At 45.8% G+C, this 20511-nt stretch overlaps 1 protein-coding gene across 2 annotated transcripts in view; it reads right to left on the bottom strand.

Annotated features, from left to right (window-relative positions):
* Window positions 1–13702: 13702 nt before the first annotated feature.
* PRCP (prolylcarboxypeptidase) overlaps window positions 13703–20511 on the bottom strand; it is a 59633-nt gene continuing 52824 nt past the window's right edge. For both annotated transcript variants that reach the window (XM_042855973.2, XM_024107517.3), the window contains exon 9: window positions 13703–17503. In XM_042855973.2, the coding sequence (XP_042711907.1) occupies window positions 17299–17503 (205 nt within the window). In that variant the 3' untranslated portion in view covers window positions 13703–17298. The remainder of the gene's footprint in view (window positions 17504–20511) is intronic.

Here is a 20511-nt window from a genome sequence, read left to right as displayed (position 1 = left end):
TCAGTCGTCTGCCTATAAAATGGGGCTAATTCTTTCTTCCACCCTGCGGCTGGGCGCGTAGAGAGGAAACCTCAAAGGAACAACTAAGTACTGTAGGAAATTATGTCTATCATTCAAGAGGTAGAGAGCTCCTCACTTTCAATCACTGTTGAACTAAGGCCCCAGCCCCACTTTTGCATTGGCTGCACTGTGTTAAGGTATTAATATTATTTCACACTGACTCCCTCTGGCCTAGATTGTGCCCAGAGGCACAATTTTAGCAGGGAGTGGTGCCCTTGGTCGGGGAAGCGGGGAAGGAGAAGAGGTGCAGTAATTTGCTGTTGGCTTGGCAACCAATCATGATATTCCCTACATCTGCTCAGCTGTGCTTGTCAGCCCCTGGAGGGACAGACTCGGAGCTCTGCCCACCTGCTCCAAGAGGCAGAAATGCAGCATCCTGTTACTCCACCACCTCTAGCTCCAACATCTGGGCAGCCCCACCAGGACATAAGGAAGCTTCCTGCTCCTTCCTGCTCAGCCAGAAGGGGCACGTCATTCAAGTCAAAATCCAGCCCTCTGGGGGGTGACATTGTGCAGCCTATATGGTTTTATAAAAACATGATAAGTGAATATAATGTAACTGGGGTATGCTTCATGCAAAAGGTCTCTTGTAAGGTATCATTACATAGCTTATAATCTACTGAGTGTGATCATCCGATTTGTATAAATGTACCACTCTTGTATCTAAAACTAGAAATATGAAATATAACTCTGAGGGCCTATTGTAATTATGTAAAGTGTGGGCCATTAATGATGGTTTGGAATCTTGATGACTCCCATTGTCTGCAGATGGCTGTATTTACCTGTGAGTCTGCCTGTATATGTGTGTGCTGGCAAGTGAGTAATGAAGTCTTGCAGTGACATGTGATCATGTCACCTGAACTGGAATCCATCTTTAACCTGGTGCTTTTCCAGTGGGGGGGGGGGGGTGAAAACCCAGAGGGACAAAGGGTTCCCGCCTTATGCAAAAGATATATAAAGGGGTGGAAGAGAACAAAGAGGATAGAGGAGCCATCATGAAGAATCCCCTAGCTACCACCTGAGCTGCAACTCAGGCTTGGTCTACACTACCCCCCTAATTCGAACTAAGGTACGCAACTTCAGCTACGTGAATAACGTAGCTGAAGTCGAAGTACCTTAGTTCGAACTTACCTTGGTCCACACTCGGCAGGCAGGCTCCCCCATCGACTCCGCGGTACTCCTCTCGCCGAGCTGGAGTACCGCAGTCGACGGCAAGCACTTCCGGGTTCGACTTATCGCGTCCAGACTAGACGCGATAAGTCGAACCCAGAAGTTCGATTTCCAGCCGTCGAACTAGCGGGTAAGTGTAGCCAAGGCATCAGAGTATGTATTAATACCTGGGGGAGCAAACAACTGTGCATATCTCTCTATCAGTGTTATAGAGGGCGAACAATTTATGAGTTTGCCCTGCATACGCTTTATGCAGGGTAAAACAGATTTATCTGGGTTTAGACCCCATTGGGAGTTGGGCATCTGAGTGCTAGAGACAAGCACACTTCTGTGAGCTCTTTTCAGGTAAACTTGCAGCTTTGGGACAAGTGATTCAGACCCTGGGTCTGTGTTGCAGCAGACGGGAATGTCTGGCTCAGCAAGACAGGGTGCTGGAGTCCTGAGCTGGCAGGGAAAACAGGAGCAGAGGTAGTCTTTTGCACATCAGGTGGCAGCTCCCAAGGGGGTTTCTGTGATCCAACCCATCACACAAGGGTCTTCAGCTGTTTCTGTTGCTCCATAAATAAAATGGTGGCAATAGTACATACTCACCTATCACAAAGAGTCATTGGGACCCTTAGCTGTTCAGGTGAACGAAGCTCTATAGTGCTAACATTTGTCAGAACACACACACTGCTGGGTGGGAGAATCAATCAGAATAATAGAATATCAGGGTTGGAAGGGACCTCAGGAGGTCATCTAGTCCAACCCCCTGCTCAAAGCAGGACCAATTCCCAACTAAATCATCCCAGCCAGGGCTTTGTCAAGCCGGGCCTTAAAAACTACCAAGGAAGGAGATTCCACCACCTTCCTAGGTAACGCATTCCAGTGCTTCACCATCCTCCTAGTGAAATAGTGTTTCCTAATATCCAGCCTAGACCTCCCACACTGCAACTTGAGACCATTGCTCCTTGTTCTGTCATCTGCCACCACTGAGAACAGCCGAGCTCCATCCTCTTTGGAACCCCCCTTCAGGTAGTTGAAAGCAGCTATCAAATTCCCCCTCATTCTTCTCCTCTGCAGACTAAACAATCCCAGTTCCCTCAGCCTCTCCTCATAAGTCATGTGCTCCAGACCCCTAATCATTTTTGTTGCTCTCCACTGGACTCTTTCCAATTTTTCCACATCCTTCTTGTAGTGTGGGGCCCAAAACTGGACACAGTACTCCAGATGAGGCCTCACCAATGTCGAATAAAGGGGAACGATCACGTTCCTCGATCTGCTGGCAATGCCCCTACTTATACAGCCCAAAATGCCGCTGGCCTTCTTGGCAACAAGAGCACATTGTTGACTCATATCCAGCTTCTCGTCCACTGTGACCCCTAGGTCCTTTTCTGCAGAACTGCTACCTAGCCATTCGGTCCCTAGTCTGTAGCAGTGTATGGGATTCTTCCGTTCTAAGTGCAGGACTCTGCACTTGTCCTTGTTGAACCTCATCAGGTTTTTTCTGGCCCAATCCTCTAATTTGTCTAGGTCCCTCTGTATCTGATCCCTACCCTCCCAGTTTAGTGTCATCTGCAAACTTGCTGAGAGTGCAGTCCACACCATCCTCCAGATCATTAATAAAGATATTAAACAAAACCGGCCCCAGGACCGACCCTTGGAGCACTCCGCTTGAAACCGGCTGCCAACTAGACATGGAGCCATTGATCACTACCCGTTGAGCCCAACAATATAGCCAGCTTTCTATCCACCTTATAGTCCATTCATCCAGCCATACTTCTTTAACTTGGCGGCAAGAATACTGTGGGAGACCATATCAAAAGCTTTGCTAAAGTCAAGGAATAACACATCCACTGAGCCAGTTATCTTATCATAGAAGGCAATTAGGTTAGTCAGGCACGACTTCCCCTTGGTGAATCCATGCTGACTGTTCCTGATCACTTTCCTCTCCTCTAAGTGTTTCAGACTTGATTCCTTGAGGACCTGCTCCATGATTTTTCCAGGGACTGAGGTCAGGCTGACTGGCCTGTAGTTCCCCGGATCCTCCTCCTTCCCTTTTTTAAAGATGGGCACTACATTAGCCTTTTTCCAGTCATCCAGGACCTCCCCCGATCACCATGAGTTTTAAAAAATAATGGCCAATGGCTCTGCAATCTCATCCGCCAACTCCTTTAGCACCCTCGGATGCAGCGCATCTGGCCCCATGGACTTGTGCACGTCCAGTTTTTCTAAATAGTCCCAAACCACTTCTTTCTCCACAGAGGGCTGGTCACCTTCTCCCCATACTATGCTGCCCAGTACAGCAGTCTGGGAGCTGACCTTGTTCGTGAAGACAGAGGCAAAAAAATCCTTGAGTACATTAGCTTTTTCCACATCCTCGGTCATTAGGTTGCCTCCCTCATTCAGTAAGGGGCCCACACTTTCCTTGACTTTCTTCTTGTTGCTAACATACCTGAAGAAACCCTTCTTGTTAATCTTAACATCTCTTGCTAGCTGCAACTCCAAGTGTGATTTGGCCTTCCTGATTTCACTCCTGCATGCCTGAGCAATATTTTTATACTCCTCCCTGGTCATTTGTCCAATCTTCCACTTCTTGTAAGCTTCTTTTTTGCGTTTAAGATCAGCAAGGATTTCACTGTTTAGCCAAGCTGGTCACCTGCCATATTTACTATTCTTTCTACCCATCGGGATGGTTTGTTCCTGCAACCGCAATAAGGATTCTTTAAAATACAGCCAGCTCTCCTGGACCCCTTTGCCCTTCATGTTATTCTCCCAGGGGATCCTGCCCATCTGTTCTCTGAGGGAGTCAAAGTCTGCTTTTCTGAAGTCCAGGGTCCGTATTCTGCTGCTCTCCGTTCTTCCTTGTGTCAGGATTGTGAACTCGACCATCTCATGGTCACTGCCTCCCAGGTTCCCATCCACTTTTGCTTCCCCTACTAATTCTTCCCAGTTTGTGAGCAGCAGGTCAAGAAAAGCTCTGCCCCTAGTTGGTTCCTCCAGCACTTGCACCAGGAAATTGTCCCCTACACTTTCCAAAAACTTCCTGGATTGTCTGTGCACCGCTGTATTGCTCTCCCAGCAGATATCAGGGTGATTAAAGTCTCCCATGAGAACCAGGGCCTGCGATCTAGCAACTTCTGCTAGTTGCCAGAAGAAAGCCTCGTCCACCTCATCCCCCTGGTCTGGTGGTCTATAGCAGTCTCCGACCATGACATCACCCTTGTTGCTCACACTTCTCAACTTTATCCAGAGACTCTCAGGTTTTTCTGCAGGTTCATACCGGAGCTCTGAGCAGTCATACTCCTCTCTTACATACAACGCAACTCCCTCCCATTTTCTGCCCTGCCTGTCCTTCCTGAACAGTTTATATCCATCCATGACAATACTCCAGTCATGTGAGTTATCCCACCAAGTCTCTGTTATTCCAATTGCATCATAGTTCCCTGACTGTGCCAGGACTTCCAGTTCTCCCTGCTTCTTTCCCAGGCTTCTTGCATTTGTGTATAGGCACTTAAGATAACTCATCGATCGTCCCTCTTTCTCAGTATGAGACAGGAGTCCTCCCCTCTTGCGCTCTCCTGCTCGTGCTTCCTCCCAGGATCCCATTTCCGCACTTACCTCAGGGCTTTGGACTCCTTCCCCCGGTGAACCTAGTTTAAAGCCCTCCTCACTAGGTTAGCCAGCCTGCTTGCGAAGATGCTCTTCCCTCTCTTCGTTAGGTGGAGCCCGTCTCTGCCTAGCACTCCTCCTTCTTGGAACACCATCCCATAGTCGAAGAATCCAAAGCCTTCTCTCCGACACCACCTGCGAGCCATTCGTTGACTTCCACGATTCGACGGTCTCTACCCAGGCCTTTTCCTTGCACAGGGAGGATGGATGAGAAGACCACTTGCGCCTCAAACTCCTTTATCCTTCTTCCCAGAGCCACATAATCTGCAATGATCCGCTCAAGGTCATTCTTGGCAGTATCATTGGTGCCCACGTGGAGAAGCAGGAAGGGGTAGTGATCCGAGGGCTTGATGAGTCTCGGCAGTCTCTCCGTCACATCGTGTATCCTAGCTCCTGGCAAGCAGCAGACCTCTCGGTTTTCCCGGTCGGGGCGGCAGAACGATGACTCAGTCCCCCTGAGGAGGGAGTCCCCGACCACCACCACCCTCCTCCTCCTCTTGGGAGTGGTGGTTGTGGAACCCCCATCCCTAGGACAGTGCATCTTTTGCCTTCCAATTGGTGGAGTCTCCTTCTGCTCCTTTCCCTCAGATGGGTCATCTAGTCCACTCTCCACATTAGTACCTGTAGAGAGAACATGGGAACGATTGCTCACCTGTATCTCCATTGCTGGTGCATGGACATTCCTCTTTCTCCTTCTGGAGGTCACATGCTGCCAAACTTCTTCATCATCCTTCTGTCCCTGCTGCGCCTGCTCTGAATCTTCAGAACGTTGTGGCCGTAGAAGCATCTCCTGACATCTGTCCAGGAAATCTTCTTTTTCCCTTATGCAACGCAGAGTCGATACTCGTTTCTCCAGACCTCGAACCTTCTCTTCCAATATGGAGACCAGCTTGCACTTTGTACAGACAGAGTCGCTTCTGTCCTGTGGAAGAAAGACAAACATGGCACAACCTGTGCAGGTTGTGCCAACAGCTGATCGCTCACCTTCCATATCACCTTCCTCTTAAGAGTTTCCTCAGCTGTTGCTGAGTGACTCAGCCCCCTGCCCTCCCAGGGTTGGTTCTTACAGAACTTTTCTAAATGTTAGAAGCTGTGCCTGGACTCCAGCACAAGCACATAGACAACCCTTCTCCTGCCGCAGGAGGTTAGTGGTTACCTAACACTAACACACACTTACAATCAGTGCACCCCAAAGATTATTATCCCCTACCCCCCCACACACACACACACAAACACCTACCCATCCCCAAAATCTATCCTATATACAATGTCATCTGAAAGCAAATTGGTATAAAGCATTAATCAGTAGCCCTGGCTGTTGGTGAGATGGCCGCTGCAGAAAATGTGTAAGAACTGAAGTTTGAAGTAAGATAGCAAGAAGGTCATCAGAATGATGACATTTTTAATGCCCAATATCTAACATCCTGACGAGGCCAGAAACATGTTATAAAGGGAGGACTAGAACAAGTGCTTTCAGGACCAGTAATCTTTTCCCAGCAGAGCTTCTAGAACAGTGTTCAAAAAGAAAACATTTCATTCCCAGATTATGAGTTCTTTTTGGCTGATTTGGCTTTTTTTAGCTTTGTTACTGACTGTGCAAGTATCCCATGGGGGAGATTCTGAATATTTCTGGTGCTCCTAAGACTGTCTCATACTTTGACGCCATTGGGGCTTTGTCATAGGTCTTTGAATATTGCCTTATTTACAAAAATTAATCCCCACACACACCCTACATGTAACCTCAGCAGCTCATAAAGCTAGCTGTCTTTCTCTCAGAGGGACTAAGGGCTGGGAGTAACTCCCCTCTCTCTGTGTTTCTGCTGTGGGGGTGGGAGAGAGGAGACAACTCACTGACTCTCCAATGCAGCAGCCAAACTGGAGGAGCAGGAAACCCATTCTCAGGCAGCCTAGGGCCCAAGGGACCCAGCTAGGGTGACCAGATGGCCCGATTTTATAGGGACAGTCCCGATTTTTGGGTCTTTTTCTTATATAGGCTCCTATTACCCCCTGTCCCGATTTTTCACATTTGCTGTCTGGTCATGCTAGACCCAGCCTAGGATCCATCAAGGAACACAACAGAATCAAGAACCAGCAGATTTAAAAGCATCCACCTCGGGTGCCCAGTTTGAGACCTCTGGGGCCTTAATTCCAAAGGTTCTTTAACAATATAGCAACTTGCACTATATTATTCAGCTCTAGGTGTCTCCATGTGTTGTCCAGAGTTCTAGACAGGATGGGGTCACTCAAACAAGGGAGGCAAAGCTGAAACTCAAAACTATTTGTTTACATCTGTTATTAAAGCAAACAGCTGCAAATTAATGCATCCTGGTTAAGGCAGACTGCAGTTCCCTATCTCGTGACAACCACTGAGCACCCACCGCTCCCAAAGACATCAGCTGGATTTGTGGCGGCTCAGCACCTCTCAAGATGGGCACCCAAAACTCAAAGCACTGAAAAATCAGTGGTCATTTTGGAAAATGTGGGCTGTGGAGAATTCCATTTCCCAGCATTCCTGTTCCCAGACCATGCAATGCTGCGATTATTCTGGACAGGAAATGCTCCTGTACTGAGGACCCAGACAAAAAGTCAGACTCCCGTGCAAGGAGGCAACTTTGTAATACAGAAAATCATCTGTCCATTCAGGTAACCCTGGTCAGATTTCATACACCTGTCAAGATTGTATTCATAGCTTTCTTTTTTGAAAGTGTTAATATATTTACTGCTGCCTGATGTGGGGGAAAAGAACACACCCAGGGTTTCTTAACCCACAGTGGGCCATATCCTGTGAGATGCTGAGTTCCCTCTCTTCTTGATGTAGTCAAGGGGAGCTGAGGGTGCTCAACAGAATTAGCCCAAGGCAGCCTCAGCAACACTTGGCCTCTGAAAACTCTCCCCCTCTCGACGGTGCCTTTGTATTCTCTAGAAGGTGAAGCGTAAGGGTATAAAAAGCTGCAAACAGTTCCTACCTCTGGAGACCAGGCATTTACTCTAAGAAAGAAAGCTCAATTGCTTCCCAGAGCATTGTCCACCCACATTAGAGAAAGGATTAAGCAGATACATTCAGCTATTCTAACAGATTTTCTTTAAGCCTTGAATACCCCTCTCACACTCACTAAGATAATCACATTAGTTTTGTCATTAAAAGATCCCTTTTATAGAAAATACCTAAACCGCTTAAACCACCCAGAGAGGTCACATACATTAGAAAACAACAAGCCAAACGGAAGGGATTTGCTATTCCCGGGCTCAGCGTTTCACTGCACCTACTTTCTAAACTCAGGAGATTGAACTAAAAGATTTTGCAAATTATCAGCAAAGGGTAAAGCAGCCGAGTCCTGGGCCGCTTTGCCCTCAGCCCCGCCTCTACCCCAGCTCAATGCTGAAGAAGTGCATCAGAAAGGAGGCTCTGGGAGGTTGCAGAGGACGGAACAGTGGGGTAGAACCTTGTCTGAGGAACACTTGCTCCCCACTGAGGTGACACTCGGTATAACACAAAGAGGCTGAAAGCCAAGTAAACGGAAACCTAGAGCACTGTCCACACTACACTCCAGACTATGCTGATTTACCCCAGTTGAGCCAGCATGTTCAAACAAGCTTGTGAATCCTGACTTCAGTTTAACCAACTTTTGACATATGTTACTCTTGCCCGTGTGAGCCGAAATACATTACAACCGTACTAGGGAACCATGGCTTAACCCAGGGGTGGCCAACCTGAGCCTGAGAAGGAGCCAGAATTTACCTATGTATATTGCCAAAGAGCCACAGTAATATGTCAGCACCCCCTCACACCCCCGTCAGCTTCCCCACCCCGCTCCCAGCACCTCCCACCCACCGGCAGCCCCGCTGATCAGCACCTCCCCCTCCCTCCCGATCAGCTGTTTTGTGATGTGCTGTGTTCAGAGGGGGAGGAGCAAGGGCATGGCAGGCTCAGGAGAGGGGGCAGGAAGAGGTAGAGTGGGGGCAGGGCCTGTGGCAGAGCCAGGGGCTGAGCAGTGAGCACCCCCCCTCCCGGCACATTGGAAAGTTGACGCCTGTAGCTCCAGCCCGGGAGTCAGTGCCTATACAAGGAGCCGCATATTAACTTCTGAAGAGCCGCATGTGGCTCCGGAGCCACAGGTTGGCCACGCCGGCTTCACCTTTTCCTTTATTTTTGTCTTGCAGTAGTGTAGCGCCGAAAGCCCAATCCACTGTAGGAGCCCCATTGCACCCAGCAGGGTACATGCATATCGTGAGAAGTCCATCCTTGCCGCAAAGTGTCTGCTGAGCAGCAACAGACTGTAACACACAGACACAATGCAACACGATTATGATTAGTAGAGTTGGTTGTTGGGAATTTTCCATCTAGATTATTTTCATCCAGAAAAATTCACTTTTTGTGGGCAGAGAGGGGGGGCAGGTGGGAGGGGAGGCAGAAAATTATTGCCAGCTCTGCAGTTTCCCTGCTCATTGTCAGCACGGAACACGCAGGTTTCCAGGCTTCTGGGGCAGCTTGCCAGGCAGATTGCTGCAGAACCAGGACTTCCAGGACCTGGGATTCCCAGCTCTCAAAGTCTCAGGCTCCTCGAGCTGCTGGTTCCTGCCCTCCCCTCTTCCTCCCCCCCCCCACCCTACCTGCTGGGGTAGCTCTGAAATCTTTCAAAAATGTCTAAATGAAGCAGTGCTTTAGCTTTTTCTACGTGACATTTCAGCAGTTCGAGCCCACAGGAAATTTGGATTTTTCTGAACTAAATTTCTTTTTATTATTGTTTTGGAATTTCCTGTGGAACAGGAATTCCAATTGCCAGACAGCTCTAACAATTAGCGCAACACGGAGCTGTCACAGCACATCCACTTCCTCACTGCCCTTGTCCTCACTAGATGGGTTTTCTCTAAAATCCTACTCTAGCAGCTGCACCACTAAAGTACAAATGGTGAGCAATCTACTGCAGCCGGAGCATAGACATTTCTAGCACTGCATCACGCGAGCCTGCTCAGAACAGGTCTAGACAACAGGGTGAAAACTTCGGGCACCACGTGAGACCTAGCTACACTTCACTGTTACTGGAGGGTGACACCGCCCCAATGCACATTGGGCAAAAAGTTTGAAAGTTGGCCCCTAACAAATACCTAGGCCAAAATCTCAAAAGGAATAAAAGCTTAAAATTAGGCTCCTCAGATTATATTTTGGAATTTACATGGCTGGATTTTCACAAAACATCCGAGTATAGAAAACTACTTTAGGTCAATGATGGCTCCTGAGACCTGCACAGTTGGATTAATAGCAACTAAACTCCCTTGCATTGGACGCAGAAGGGTTAAAAAGCCCCTTTATTTAAAACCCTCTATGACATTTGTAAAATAGCCCATCTGGAACATGCCTGGTGTGTGCCTAACACTGCACATGATTGGCTAGTATGACACAAAGGGTTTATCAAAAGGCACAGAGAGTGCGAGTAGTAAGAAATGGATGACAAACCCATCAGTAGCCACAGGGAGATGGTCTGTCATTGCAGTGCTGTAAGCTACTCTGAAGCCTAAATGGAAAGGCTCTTGGATCTTAGATGCTGCTGGAGTGAGTGCACTGTTCTCAGCTATCTTCTTCTCGCTCATCTTGCCTAGGAAGGAGAAGCTGGAGACAAGGCAGTAGCTGCCAAGATGCTTAGAGGTTGGAGATCTTACGCCCTTCTTGAGCCTGGGCACTGGGGTGGTAACATGCCCCTTCTTACTGCCAGCTTCTGATACCCTGACTCGTATTGAAAGCGTCCAACTCCACAAGCGACCAGATAGATAGCTCGTCACGTTGGACACTGGTCAAGATAAAATAGGGGCATTACACTCTGGCCCTTAATGAAGAAATTTATTATGTCAGCCAGCAGTGGGACACACTATTCCCTACCAACTTGGCCTGGGTAAAGCATGAGTCCATTTGACGGCGTGTGACAAATTTCACCTAGAGCTTTCAGGGGAGAATGCTGTATTGTTGTTGTAATGTTTCACCTTCAGATCTCTGAGCAAAGCCTCAGGAAGGCACGCCGGCCATTTCTTCCTTGCCTTCTTACTTGTTGGAGGACTTGAAGTCTGTTATGTTCTAATTAGGGCCTCATTTAGGGTTCCCCAGCCTCCTTCCATGCTTGTGAACTCAATCTTTCCTCATATTGACCTTATTCCCCGCAGGGGTGATATTCAAAGACATGCATGGGAGTTGGGCACCTCTCATTGGGATTTGGGCCTAACCATCCTCTGCGTCTTTGGAAATCTCCTCCACTTGAATCTTAAATCCTCAAAACTCTTTCCATAAATAAACCTTGTCCTGCCGCATTCTGGTACCCAGTTCTTTACTAAGACAAATTCAAGCCATCAGTTCCAAACTTTCCCTTTATTCTCATTTAGTTTCTCTCTGTTGTTAAGTAGGTGAGCCTGTGTGACAGGGTCCCTGGGGTGCAACCTGGACTGTGGGGCCACTAAGCCCTCCAAATGCACCAACCTGGGCTGTCTCTCACTGTGATGCTGGTGTGAACCTGCAAGCCCTCTGACAGGCTCTGCACTTACAGAGCCATCCACAGGCAGGGACACAGCTGAGTTACTTGAATGATCTCTCAGCCACTCATAAACCATCAATAGAGAGGCTCCAGCCAATGCCCCGTAGTCTTCAGTCTTACACCCCAGAACTGTACCATCTTGCACTGGACAGAAGCCTGACCAGTGGAAGTTCATTACTTAGTTCGCCACTTCTTCATAGGAAAGTGGACATGCACCAGCCTTTGTAACCTGAGCTGAGATTCCCCCAGCCACTTCAACTATTGCACACTGTTCTGGGTAAGATACAAAACAGATTTATTAACTATAGAAAGATCGATTTTAAGTGATTGTAAGTAGCAGGCACAGAGATCAGTTAGAAACAAAAATAAACCTGCAGCCTAAATGTCTCACCTTAACAGATGGTAAAAGCAGATTACAGTTCCTCTGCATACAGACTGGACCACTTTCCACACTGGGACCAAACTTCCCCAGTTCAAAGTCTTTTCCTTGCAGACATTCTTCCAGGTTTTGAGATGGGGAGGAGAGGGGCCAAATGATATCACTGTCCCTCTTTTATACTTTCTTCCAGCTGCTAGAAAGATACTTTCTGTGACGTGGGGGTCGGGCTGCCCCCTATTGGCCAACCAGTTTCCACTGCGCACATGCCTTCTCTAAGGCGTCTCTGGGATAGTGGATTCTTTTCTTGGTGGGCCATCAACGCTGCCTGGCCCTTCTTTGTTGCAACTGAAAGGCTGGCTGTGGGTGTTTCCAACCTTACAACACATTTCAGTAACATACACAGCAATACTTCATAACTTCATAACTTCACATACAATGACAGCACGATAGTAATGTTCAACAGATCAAGGCTTTTAATAGGATACCTCACAAGGCATACTTTGTACAAATTGCATCATTATATGACAGTGGTGAATATGGGGGTTCCAGGGTGTAACTTTGAGGTACAGAGTGTCACAGCCAGGATAGCTTCTCCTCAAGATGGAGTTTAGATTTTTTTGGTAGCCTCTTTGACAATGCATGTTTGACTGTATTAGAGATCTAGGTCAGTGGTTTTCAACTTTTTCATTTGTGGACCCCTAAAAAATTTCAAATGGAAATGCAGACCCCTTTGGAAATCTTAGACAATCTACAACACACCAAGGGGTCTGCGGACCACAGGTTGAAAACCACTGGTCTAAGTACACCTCTACCCCCGATATAACGCTGTCCTCGGGAGCCAAAAAATCTTACTGCATTATAGGTGAAACCGCGTTATATCGAACTTGCTTTGATCCGCCGGAGTGCGCAGCCCCGCCCCCCCGGAACACTGCTTTACCGCATTATATCCCAATTCATGTTATATCGGGTCACGTTATATCGGGGTAGAGGTGTAGTTAAAGTTTCCTATGAGCACAGTATACTATAGACAGCAGCTGTTCAAACTTCTGCCCAGCAGCGTGCAGCCCCAGCCTGTATGGAATGGCCCTATGGGTGACGTGGCATTTCAGTCTGCTTAGTCCTAGCTAATCTTCACCTTTTGGGCCTGTCAATTAGTGCCAAGGATACTAGTGGTTTCCATGATGCTTGTCTATCCAGATACTTACATGACCCTCATATCAGTGTAGTATGTGAGCAGACATTTGTCTATTAGGGACTGGATTGAGACTAACAAAAGCCAGCAATCAGATGGCAACTTTCAAATAATACTCACCTGGCTAGATTCAAACCAGCATACTAGAGGGGAAAGGGTTATTTGCCCATTACCAAGCTCTTGAGCCATCTAATCCCCCAAATCAGTTAAGAATTAAAACAGCTTTCTTAGTTGAACCAGCAGGGGCGTCTGAACACCTGACCCCTCTTGGATATTACAAAGCGGTGCCAACTTAATAGCGGCATATTTAGCTCACTTTCCCCATCTGTGGCTCAAGCATAAACTAGAAAACTTACTTACAGAAATGCTGACAGACCCCAACGTCTAACACACGGGTAGGCAACCTATGGCATGCGAGCCAAAGGCAGCACACGAGCTGATTTTCAGTGGCACTCACAATGCCCGGGTCCGGGGGGCTCTGCCTTTTAATTAATTTTAAATGAGGCTTCTTAAACATTTTAAAAACCTTATTTACTTTATATGCAACAATAGTTTAGTTATATATTATAGACTTATAGAAAGAGACCTTCTAAAAATGTTAAAATGTATTACCGGCATGCGAAACCTTAAATTGGAGTGAATAAGTGAAGACTCGGCACACCACTTCTGAAAGGTTGCCGACCCCTGGTCTAATATCAGCAATCTGCTTACTTTAGAAATGAAACAAGCATCTTCCAGAAATTGACATTTATTTATCTTTAATACTTGTTACAGCATATTTTTGTCATACAGATTTCAATTTCAAAACCTTCTAGCTGTAAGATCTATTGTTACTGGGTTTTGATTCACATATCATCAGTGCTACACATAGAAATTTAAATTATTTGCTTCATTTTATGCATTTTTCCCCCAAAAGGCAACATATACATAAAACAAAAGAATTCACAATACACACTGAAAACAAAAGTGTATCTGGAAATATCTTCTTGAAGGGCATGAAATATGGTCCTATCACAATACAGCTGGGCAAAGAAAGTAACGATCCTATCACAGCTCTTGATAGTCTAACGTGCATGACATAAAAGCAGGGAAAGTTACATTCAAAATGAGGTAGTCAATCTTTGTTGATGGTCATTCCCTAATGCACATAAATTCTTGGACCAGGTCTGAAAGATCCTTTAAGGGAAATAAGTACGTAGCTGGACCTACAGTTTCAATGATTAGGATGAAGGCCTGAAAAAAGCCCTGTGAAGCAGAATAGAAAACTGGTCACCTTGTTAAAAATCTAGGAAAAGTGGTAAGGGCCTGATCCAAAGCTCACTGAAGTGTATGGAAAGATTTTCAGTAACGTTGATGGGCTTTAAATCAAGCCCCTAGACACTAGAAGAATGGTACAGCACAAGTTCGGCCTACAATAGATGGAAGCATTATCTAGAAGTCTGAGCAAGGGACTGGATAGAGCTAATGGAAATATTTTTTTTAATGTAAAGATTTGGGGGGTGGAGTCAAAAAAGGGCATTTTTACAACCTTGTGAAAAAAATCTGAAATGTTCCTTTAAAAAATGAAAACAAAAATGCTACAGAAAATAGCAAAAAGGCAGAGATGGAGGAGGAGAAAGAAAAAAAATGAAAGTGTTTTTTTTTTTTTTTAAAAGACAGTTGTTTTTGAAAACCAAAGTGTTTTCAAGACATTTTAGTTCAATCATCTCTAGATCTGACAATGTTCCCTCTGCGGTCAATGGAAGTAGTTGGATTAGGCCCTTATCCTTTCTCTCCTTGGTTATGAGTGGTTTGTGCATTCCCAATGTTTAGATTTACTTGGTCAGTTCCCTTTCTTGCCCTGCAATAAAGTGTGTTAAAAATAAACCTAGATACTATCTTAAGACTATCGATTGTGTCTTCAGGTTTTAACTTTTGTTTGGCAGTGGACATAGGAAATGTGGTTAGTTTTTATTTGATCTAAAAAGTTTTAACAAAAAAAGTTAAGGCCACTATTTTATTGTAAAGTGCGCACACACACACACACACACACAAGGACACATTTACATCATAATGCTAGAAAATTGACCCATTTGAATGGAGATTACTAATAACTGACAGATTTTAGTCCAGTTCTAAAGAGCTCTTCCCCTTGCACTAGGATGCTTCTCTGGTCTCACTCTTTATAGGCTCCAAAGTGATTACTTGCTAAAGACAGAGCGTGAAAGGTCCAGACTGCTGAACCTGAACATAAAGGCCTCCTTGTTCAAATCAACCTTTCCTAGAACACTGGAGCAAAAGCAAGGATATGCCGAGAGCTCTGTCAAGAAGAGAACCAGACGTACTGGAGTGTATCAAAAAAATTAAAGGTTCGGAACAAGATCTATTTTGTTCCTAGAAAATGCTGGATTGCGTGGGAATGTAAAAAGCAGCCTGGAGTAAGAAGAAATTTTGTATTTTAGGCTGATAAATACAAATGAAACTGGAATTCTAAGAGACCCTTGGGTCCGTTTGTTGCGTTGAGACTTTCTGAAATGAAATTATCTAGTCCTGTTCGCCTAGAAAGGGGGCCTTTTGGAAGGAGGCTTTCAGTGTGAACAAAGCCAAGGCTGCAAAGTGAGAGGACTTTGCCATTTATTAACGCCAAATATGCTGTCTGCATGAATTGGGCAGTTTGTCTCTTGTGGAAGCCCTACAGAAAGCCATCTAGTGCACCTGCCCTGCTGAGCACTGCCTCACGCTTTGGGTCAATGGTGTCTGAACAGTTTAGCTGCGTTCTGAATAGTTTGCCCTGCAAACAATTTTTAAAAGGCCTTTATTGAACCACCATCAGCAACCAGACCATGCAGAATCTCATCAATACACAGAAAAGGGAAAAAAAAACAAGGTCCAGCCCCAATTATTTGTCACTTAATACGATCTAGCTAGCATGAGTACTGTGTCAGGTTCCCTCTCCAGTAGAAGAGTTTAAAGAAAGTTTCCCAGTGATGCTCTGAAAAAAAACAAAAATAAAATGTTTGTGGGAAAGCAACAAGAAGGAAGAAAATACCCACCTTTCTCTTTGGCGGCAACAGATATCCTAGCCCTGGACCTAAGGGAAGCAGTGGGGGAGGAAGAAAAGTGATAAATTGTGCACAGCCAATCAATTAGAGAATTAATCAACAAATGTGTGTTTAGGGGCCAGTCCTGTTTGTTCTGTGCAGAGGAGAATAGAAACAACCATACAGTATATGACAACTTGGTTAAGACGCTGCTGAAAACAAGAAAAATATTTAGCTGATTCCTACTATTCTGCTTTAAAAAAAAAGTCTTGAAATCACATCCCAATGTGGTTTTGTTCCTACTCTAAAATAATTGCTCCTCCCTCCACCCCTCACCATATAAAAATGGTTTTAACTGGAGGTTGGAAACAAAGCTTGGAGAGACTTGCATTTTTATATGGTGAGGGGTGGAGGGAGGAGCAATTATTTTAGAGTAGGAACAATGGGCATTGTATCCCCATGCATATACAATGGGCACTGTATCCCCATGCAACTCTCCAGTACAGAGGTGACAACTGTCTGAAGCCAAGGGATCACCAAAACTCAGCTCCCTATCATGGTTTGGTTTTAACTGGAGGTTGGAAACAATAAAAGTTCTCCTGGAAAGCTTGGAGAGACTTGCAAAGAGTCACCAAAGACAAGGGTTTGCCTGTAGGAGGCAATACTCAGCAAGTCTCCCTATACTTCTCAACTGGACAGATGTGGTGTCTCACTCTCTGGGTTAGAGTATTAACTAATTAGTCTGTGTCTGATAGAAGACAGCATACGTGCAGTTTGTGTTGATAGGGGCAAGTTCTAGGGCAGATCTCAGCTGGGGCGCTCCTGTCGGAGCTCTGGCAATTTACACAAGCTGAGATGCAGGCCTTGCATTGAGATCCAGTTGAAATCAGTGAGAGCTTTGCCATGGAGTTTAGTGGTCCCTGCGTCTGGTCAAGCACACACTTCGCTAGTAACTTTGGAAACTGATTTTGTGAGGCTATACGGGGCCTAGCAGGAATCAGGCCCCACACAAGCATGTTGAAAGAGGATGTAATGCAGCATTTGGTAGTAGCAGAACAGGAAAGCATGCCACCATGGGTGACTCAATCCATGTACTTTATTGATTGAGATTTGCTACTGGAGCAGACTTCCAACTGACAGCCACCTCCTCTACCTCCCAGTGAAAGGCACAGTGCTGACAAGCAGCTAGTAAAGGAAGAGAGGAAGCAGGGGTGAACAACGTTTTGAACAGAACTCTGTAATAAGGGCCTGATCCTGCTCCCATTGAAGCCAATGGGAGATAATAACCACCATTATTACAGTACCACTTTAGTGCTTATGCCTGGACTTTTCAATCCATTGCTTCATGTACTGAACTTCCAAGGCTCGGGCTTGCAGCACAGATTTGGGGTCACCGGGATTGCTGGCACGCAGGTCCAAGTGATGAGCTCCTTCTGGGATCACAATTGCAATGAGAGAGTCTGTGATGTTCCGAGTCACTCCACCTCCAGACCACGGGTCCAATCCGCCATTGCTATAAGGAAAGTCCATATAGCCAGTTAGATTACAGTTACTATCCCGAGTGACGGTACTGGTGTGATAAAGCTAGGGGTCTCTCAACAGCCACTGTTACGATCAGAGGCTCAGTATTCAGGATAGACCCAAATTCTACAACAAAGTCCCCCTGCTCTGTGGTGTTCTGCTTCAGCATTCTGCCACCAACTAGGGCCCAGACTGTTCCCTCCCACACGAAAAAGCCACAGAAAGGAACGTCTCATGAGGACAACTCAGTGAAAAATTCAGTGCAAAGGTTACTGTAGATTGCCACGCAAGGAGGGGGGCCTTACTTGTTGATCCCAGGAGATGACAAGAAGCCACAGGGAAGGAGAGGATGGCCCTATCTGCCCCCTCTCCTAGCAGAAGGGCTCCCTTGGGCCTGTACTTTCAGACTCCCACCAGACAATGGCAGCTCCTGGGGGCTTTGGCTCAGAATCCGAGGCGGTATTAACTTTCCCAGCTAACAGGGCCAGAGGGGAGTCTCATCCCCATGTCCCATCCCCTCCACATTTTGAAGGTTTTCTCCAGATTCATAGGGGCTAGAAATGCACAACCCAATCCTGCAAGGCACAGACTATCCTCAGCTGCCAGTGCAACTGGTGAGAGTTAAGCACATTCCCCCCCTTGGGGACATTCATCTCAGACAATGTGTCCTGCTAATGCTCTTACGCAGTATTGTTCATCCAGGGAGTATAGAATTTAAGGCACTGAGTGTACGGGTCAGATTGTGATACCTATAGCACCTTATACCATGAACAGTCCTACCCAAGTGAACGGGGCTACTTGTGGAATAACCTACCACTCAGTGGGGAGTAAGGGTATCACATTCTGGCTCAGTAGGATTTGTATGAACTCCTTGGGGATCCATTTCTGCCCCCACTGAAATCCAGCTCCTCAGGAGATAAAATGTGGCCATTTTTTCCATAGAGTTCAGCAACAACATGCAACAGCTTAAACAGGAACTGAAGTAGCCTACATTCACTTAAACTTACTGGGGGAATCGAGCCAGCTTCGTTTGCAAATTCACATTCAAATGGGTATACTTTTCCACACCGATTGCCTTTTCCAGACAGAAAAAGAGTGACTGTCGCAGAGTGATAGATCAATATACTTCTATCTTCTCTTTTCCCTTCTGCACTTTCGGTACCAAGCTATTCATTTATTTATGCCTTTATTTTAATGCCTTTTCTGCAAAAATAATGGAGCAACTTCCCTGTTTTTACAGATGGGTCAACTGGGAAAGGTCCAAGTTTTTCAAAGTGCCCAAGAATTTTGGGTGCCCAGCTGGAGACACCATCTGGTGGACACTTCTGAAAATTCAAGCCCTACAGGCAACAATCTAAACCCCATTGAAATCAATGGGAGGCTTTCCACTGGCTTTGGATCAGGTCCAACGTGATTTACCCAAGTCCATACAGCAAATCAGTGGCAGAATCAGGATTGGCATTTAAGAGTGTCTAATTCCCAATCCTGGGCTCAGTCCACTAACGTATGCTACTTTTTCTCTCATCCCTTCCATTCGACAACGTTATCTCTAGTGCCATCTCTCCAGATGAAAGGAGGAGACTTTGGAGAGCACACCAAATAAACACAGTCTCTGGGGGTAATCCTTATTTGTTCACTCCCATTTAAATCAGGGGAACTGTTGCAAGAAGAAGGATTATAGCCCTGGGCCCTTTTATTTTATTTTATTTAGAATTCAAGTTTTAAGTTAAATCTTTCAGATACTCTTCCTGGGACACAAAAGACGTTTCTATTACATCTGTAGTCACCACACAGCTAGAAATAGGTTAGGTTAGATCTCATGCTGTTGCTTGGAACAGCACAGAGGCCATTGAACACTTTGTGCACCTTCGTGATGTTCTGTCCTGAGCCAAATCTGGTGCGTTACAGGATCAGATGCCTAGAGGGACAGGGGTCTGTTAATATCACACAGCCATTGTGTTTCATAAAAATATCACAGTCGATTACACTCAAAACATTTGTCTCCATCTCCAACTTTTGACCTTAAAGAACTACAAATAAAAACCGACTGTGTTTGAACTATAGTATTATAGTGTTTGTTTTTCCTCAGTGGAAAAATACAGAAAATCTTGCATCTCTCCCGGTACCTCTAATTTCAATACATCTTAATATGGCTCAGGAGAAAAAAAAACAGTCTGTATTTGCAAAACAAAAACACATAGAGAGAGCTGCACAATAAGCAAAATGCATTTGATTTAAAAGGTCGCCTGAATCAGCCCAGTGCCTTAGCAACAGTAAGTTGAGTTGCTGAGAGACCCAAAATGTACATGGACTTGGATTTCTTGGTCCCACTCATGTGGAAATTAAAGCATGCAGCAGGAAAACAACACCATCCCTTGATTTCATGGGAGAGTCTGGCTGCTCCATCCAAGGTTCTGGCCAACGTGCCAAGTGATGGCATTGGCAGCATTGATGTAGATTGAGAAACAATGTTCAGTAGGGGCTTTATCCTGGAAGGTGCTGAGTGATCGGATCCTGATCCGCTAAGGCAGTTAAGCATGTGCTTAACTTTAAGCATATGAATAGTCCTATTTACTGCAATGCAGACTTAAAGTTAAGCTTAAGTGCTTTGCTGAGCATCTTGCAACTGAAGAGTCTGAGAATACAAGAGAATAAATTCAAGCAAACACTCATTTTTATCCAAGTGAAATAATATTCAGGAGTCAGCCATTCCTCTCCATTCGCTACATGGTTACGAATGCTTCTTGAGGGACAAGTTCCAAAGCAAATCATCATCTACAAGGATCCTGGTGAGGCTTTGAAAAAAAAAAATCAAGTTTCCAGTGTAAAGTTCCTATTTCCCACCTCCATCATTAGTTCTTTACCCCTGCCATCACTGCCCAGTACGGACAGTACAAACAGAACTTCCTAAAGGGCCCTGACCCTAAAGAAACATCCCTATGAGAAAGCTCTCAACCCATTTTCTCAGACCAGGCTCATCTTTCTCCCTCATCCCCCACC

The sequence above is a fragment of the Chrysemys picta genome, chromosome 1, assembly GCF_011386835.1.
Source record: "Chrysemys picta bellii isolate R12L10 chromosome 1, ASM1138683v2, whole genome shotgun sequence".
NCBI classification, from domain to species: domain Eukaryota; kingdom Metazoa; phylum Chordata; order Testudines; family Emydidae; genus Chrysemys; species Chrysemys picta.
Note: the sequence above shows the minus strand (reverse complement) of the source record. Positions and strands in the feature narration are given on the sequence as shown.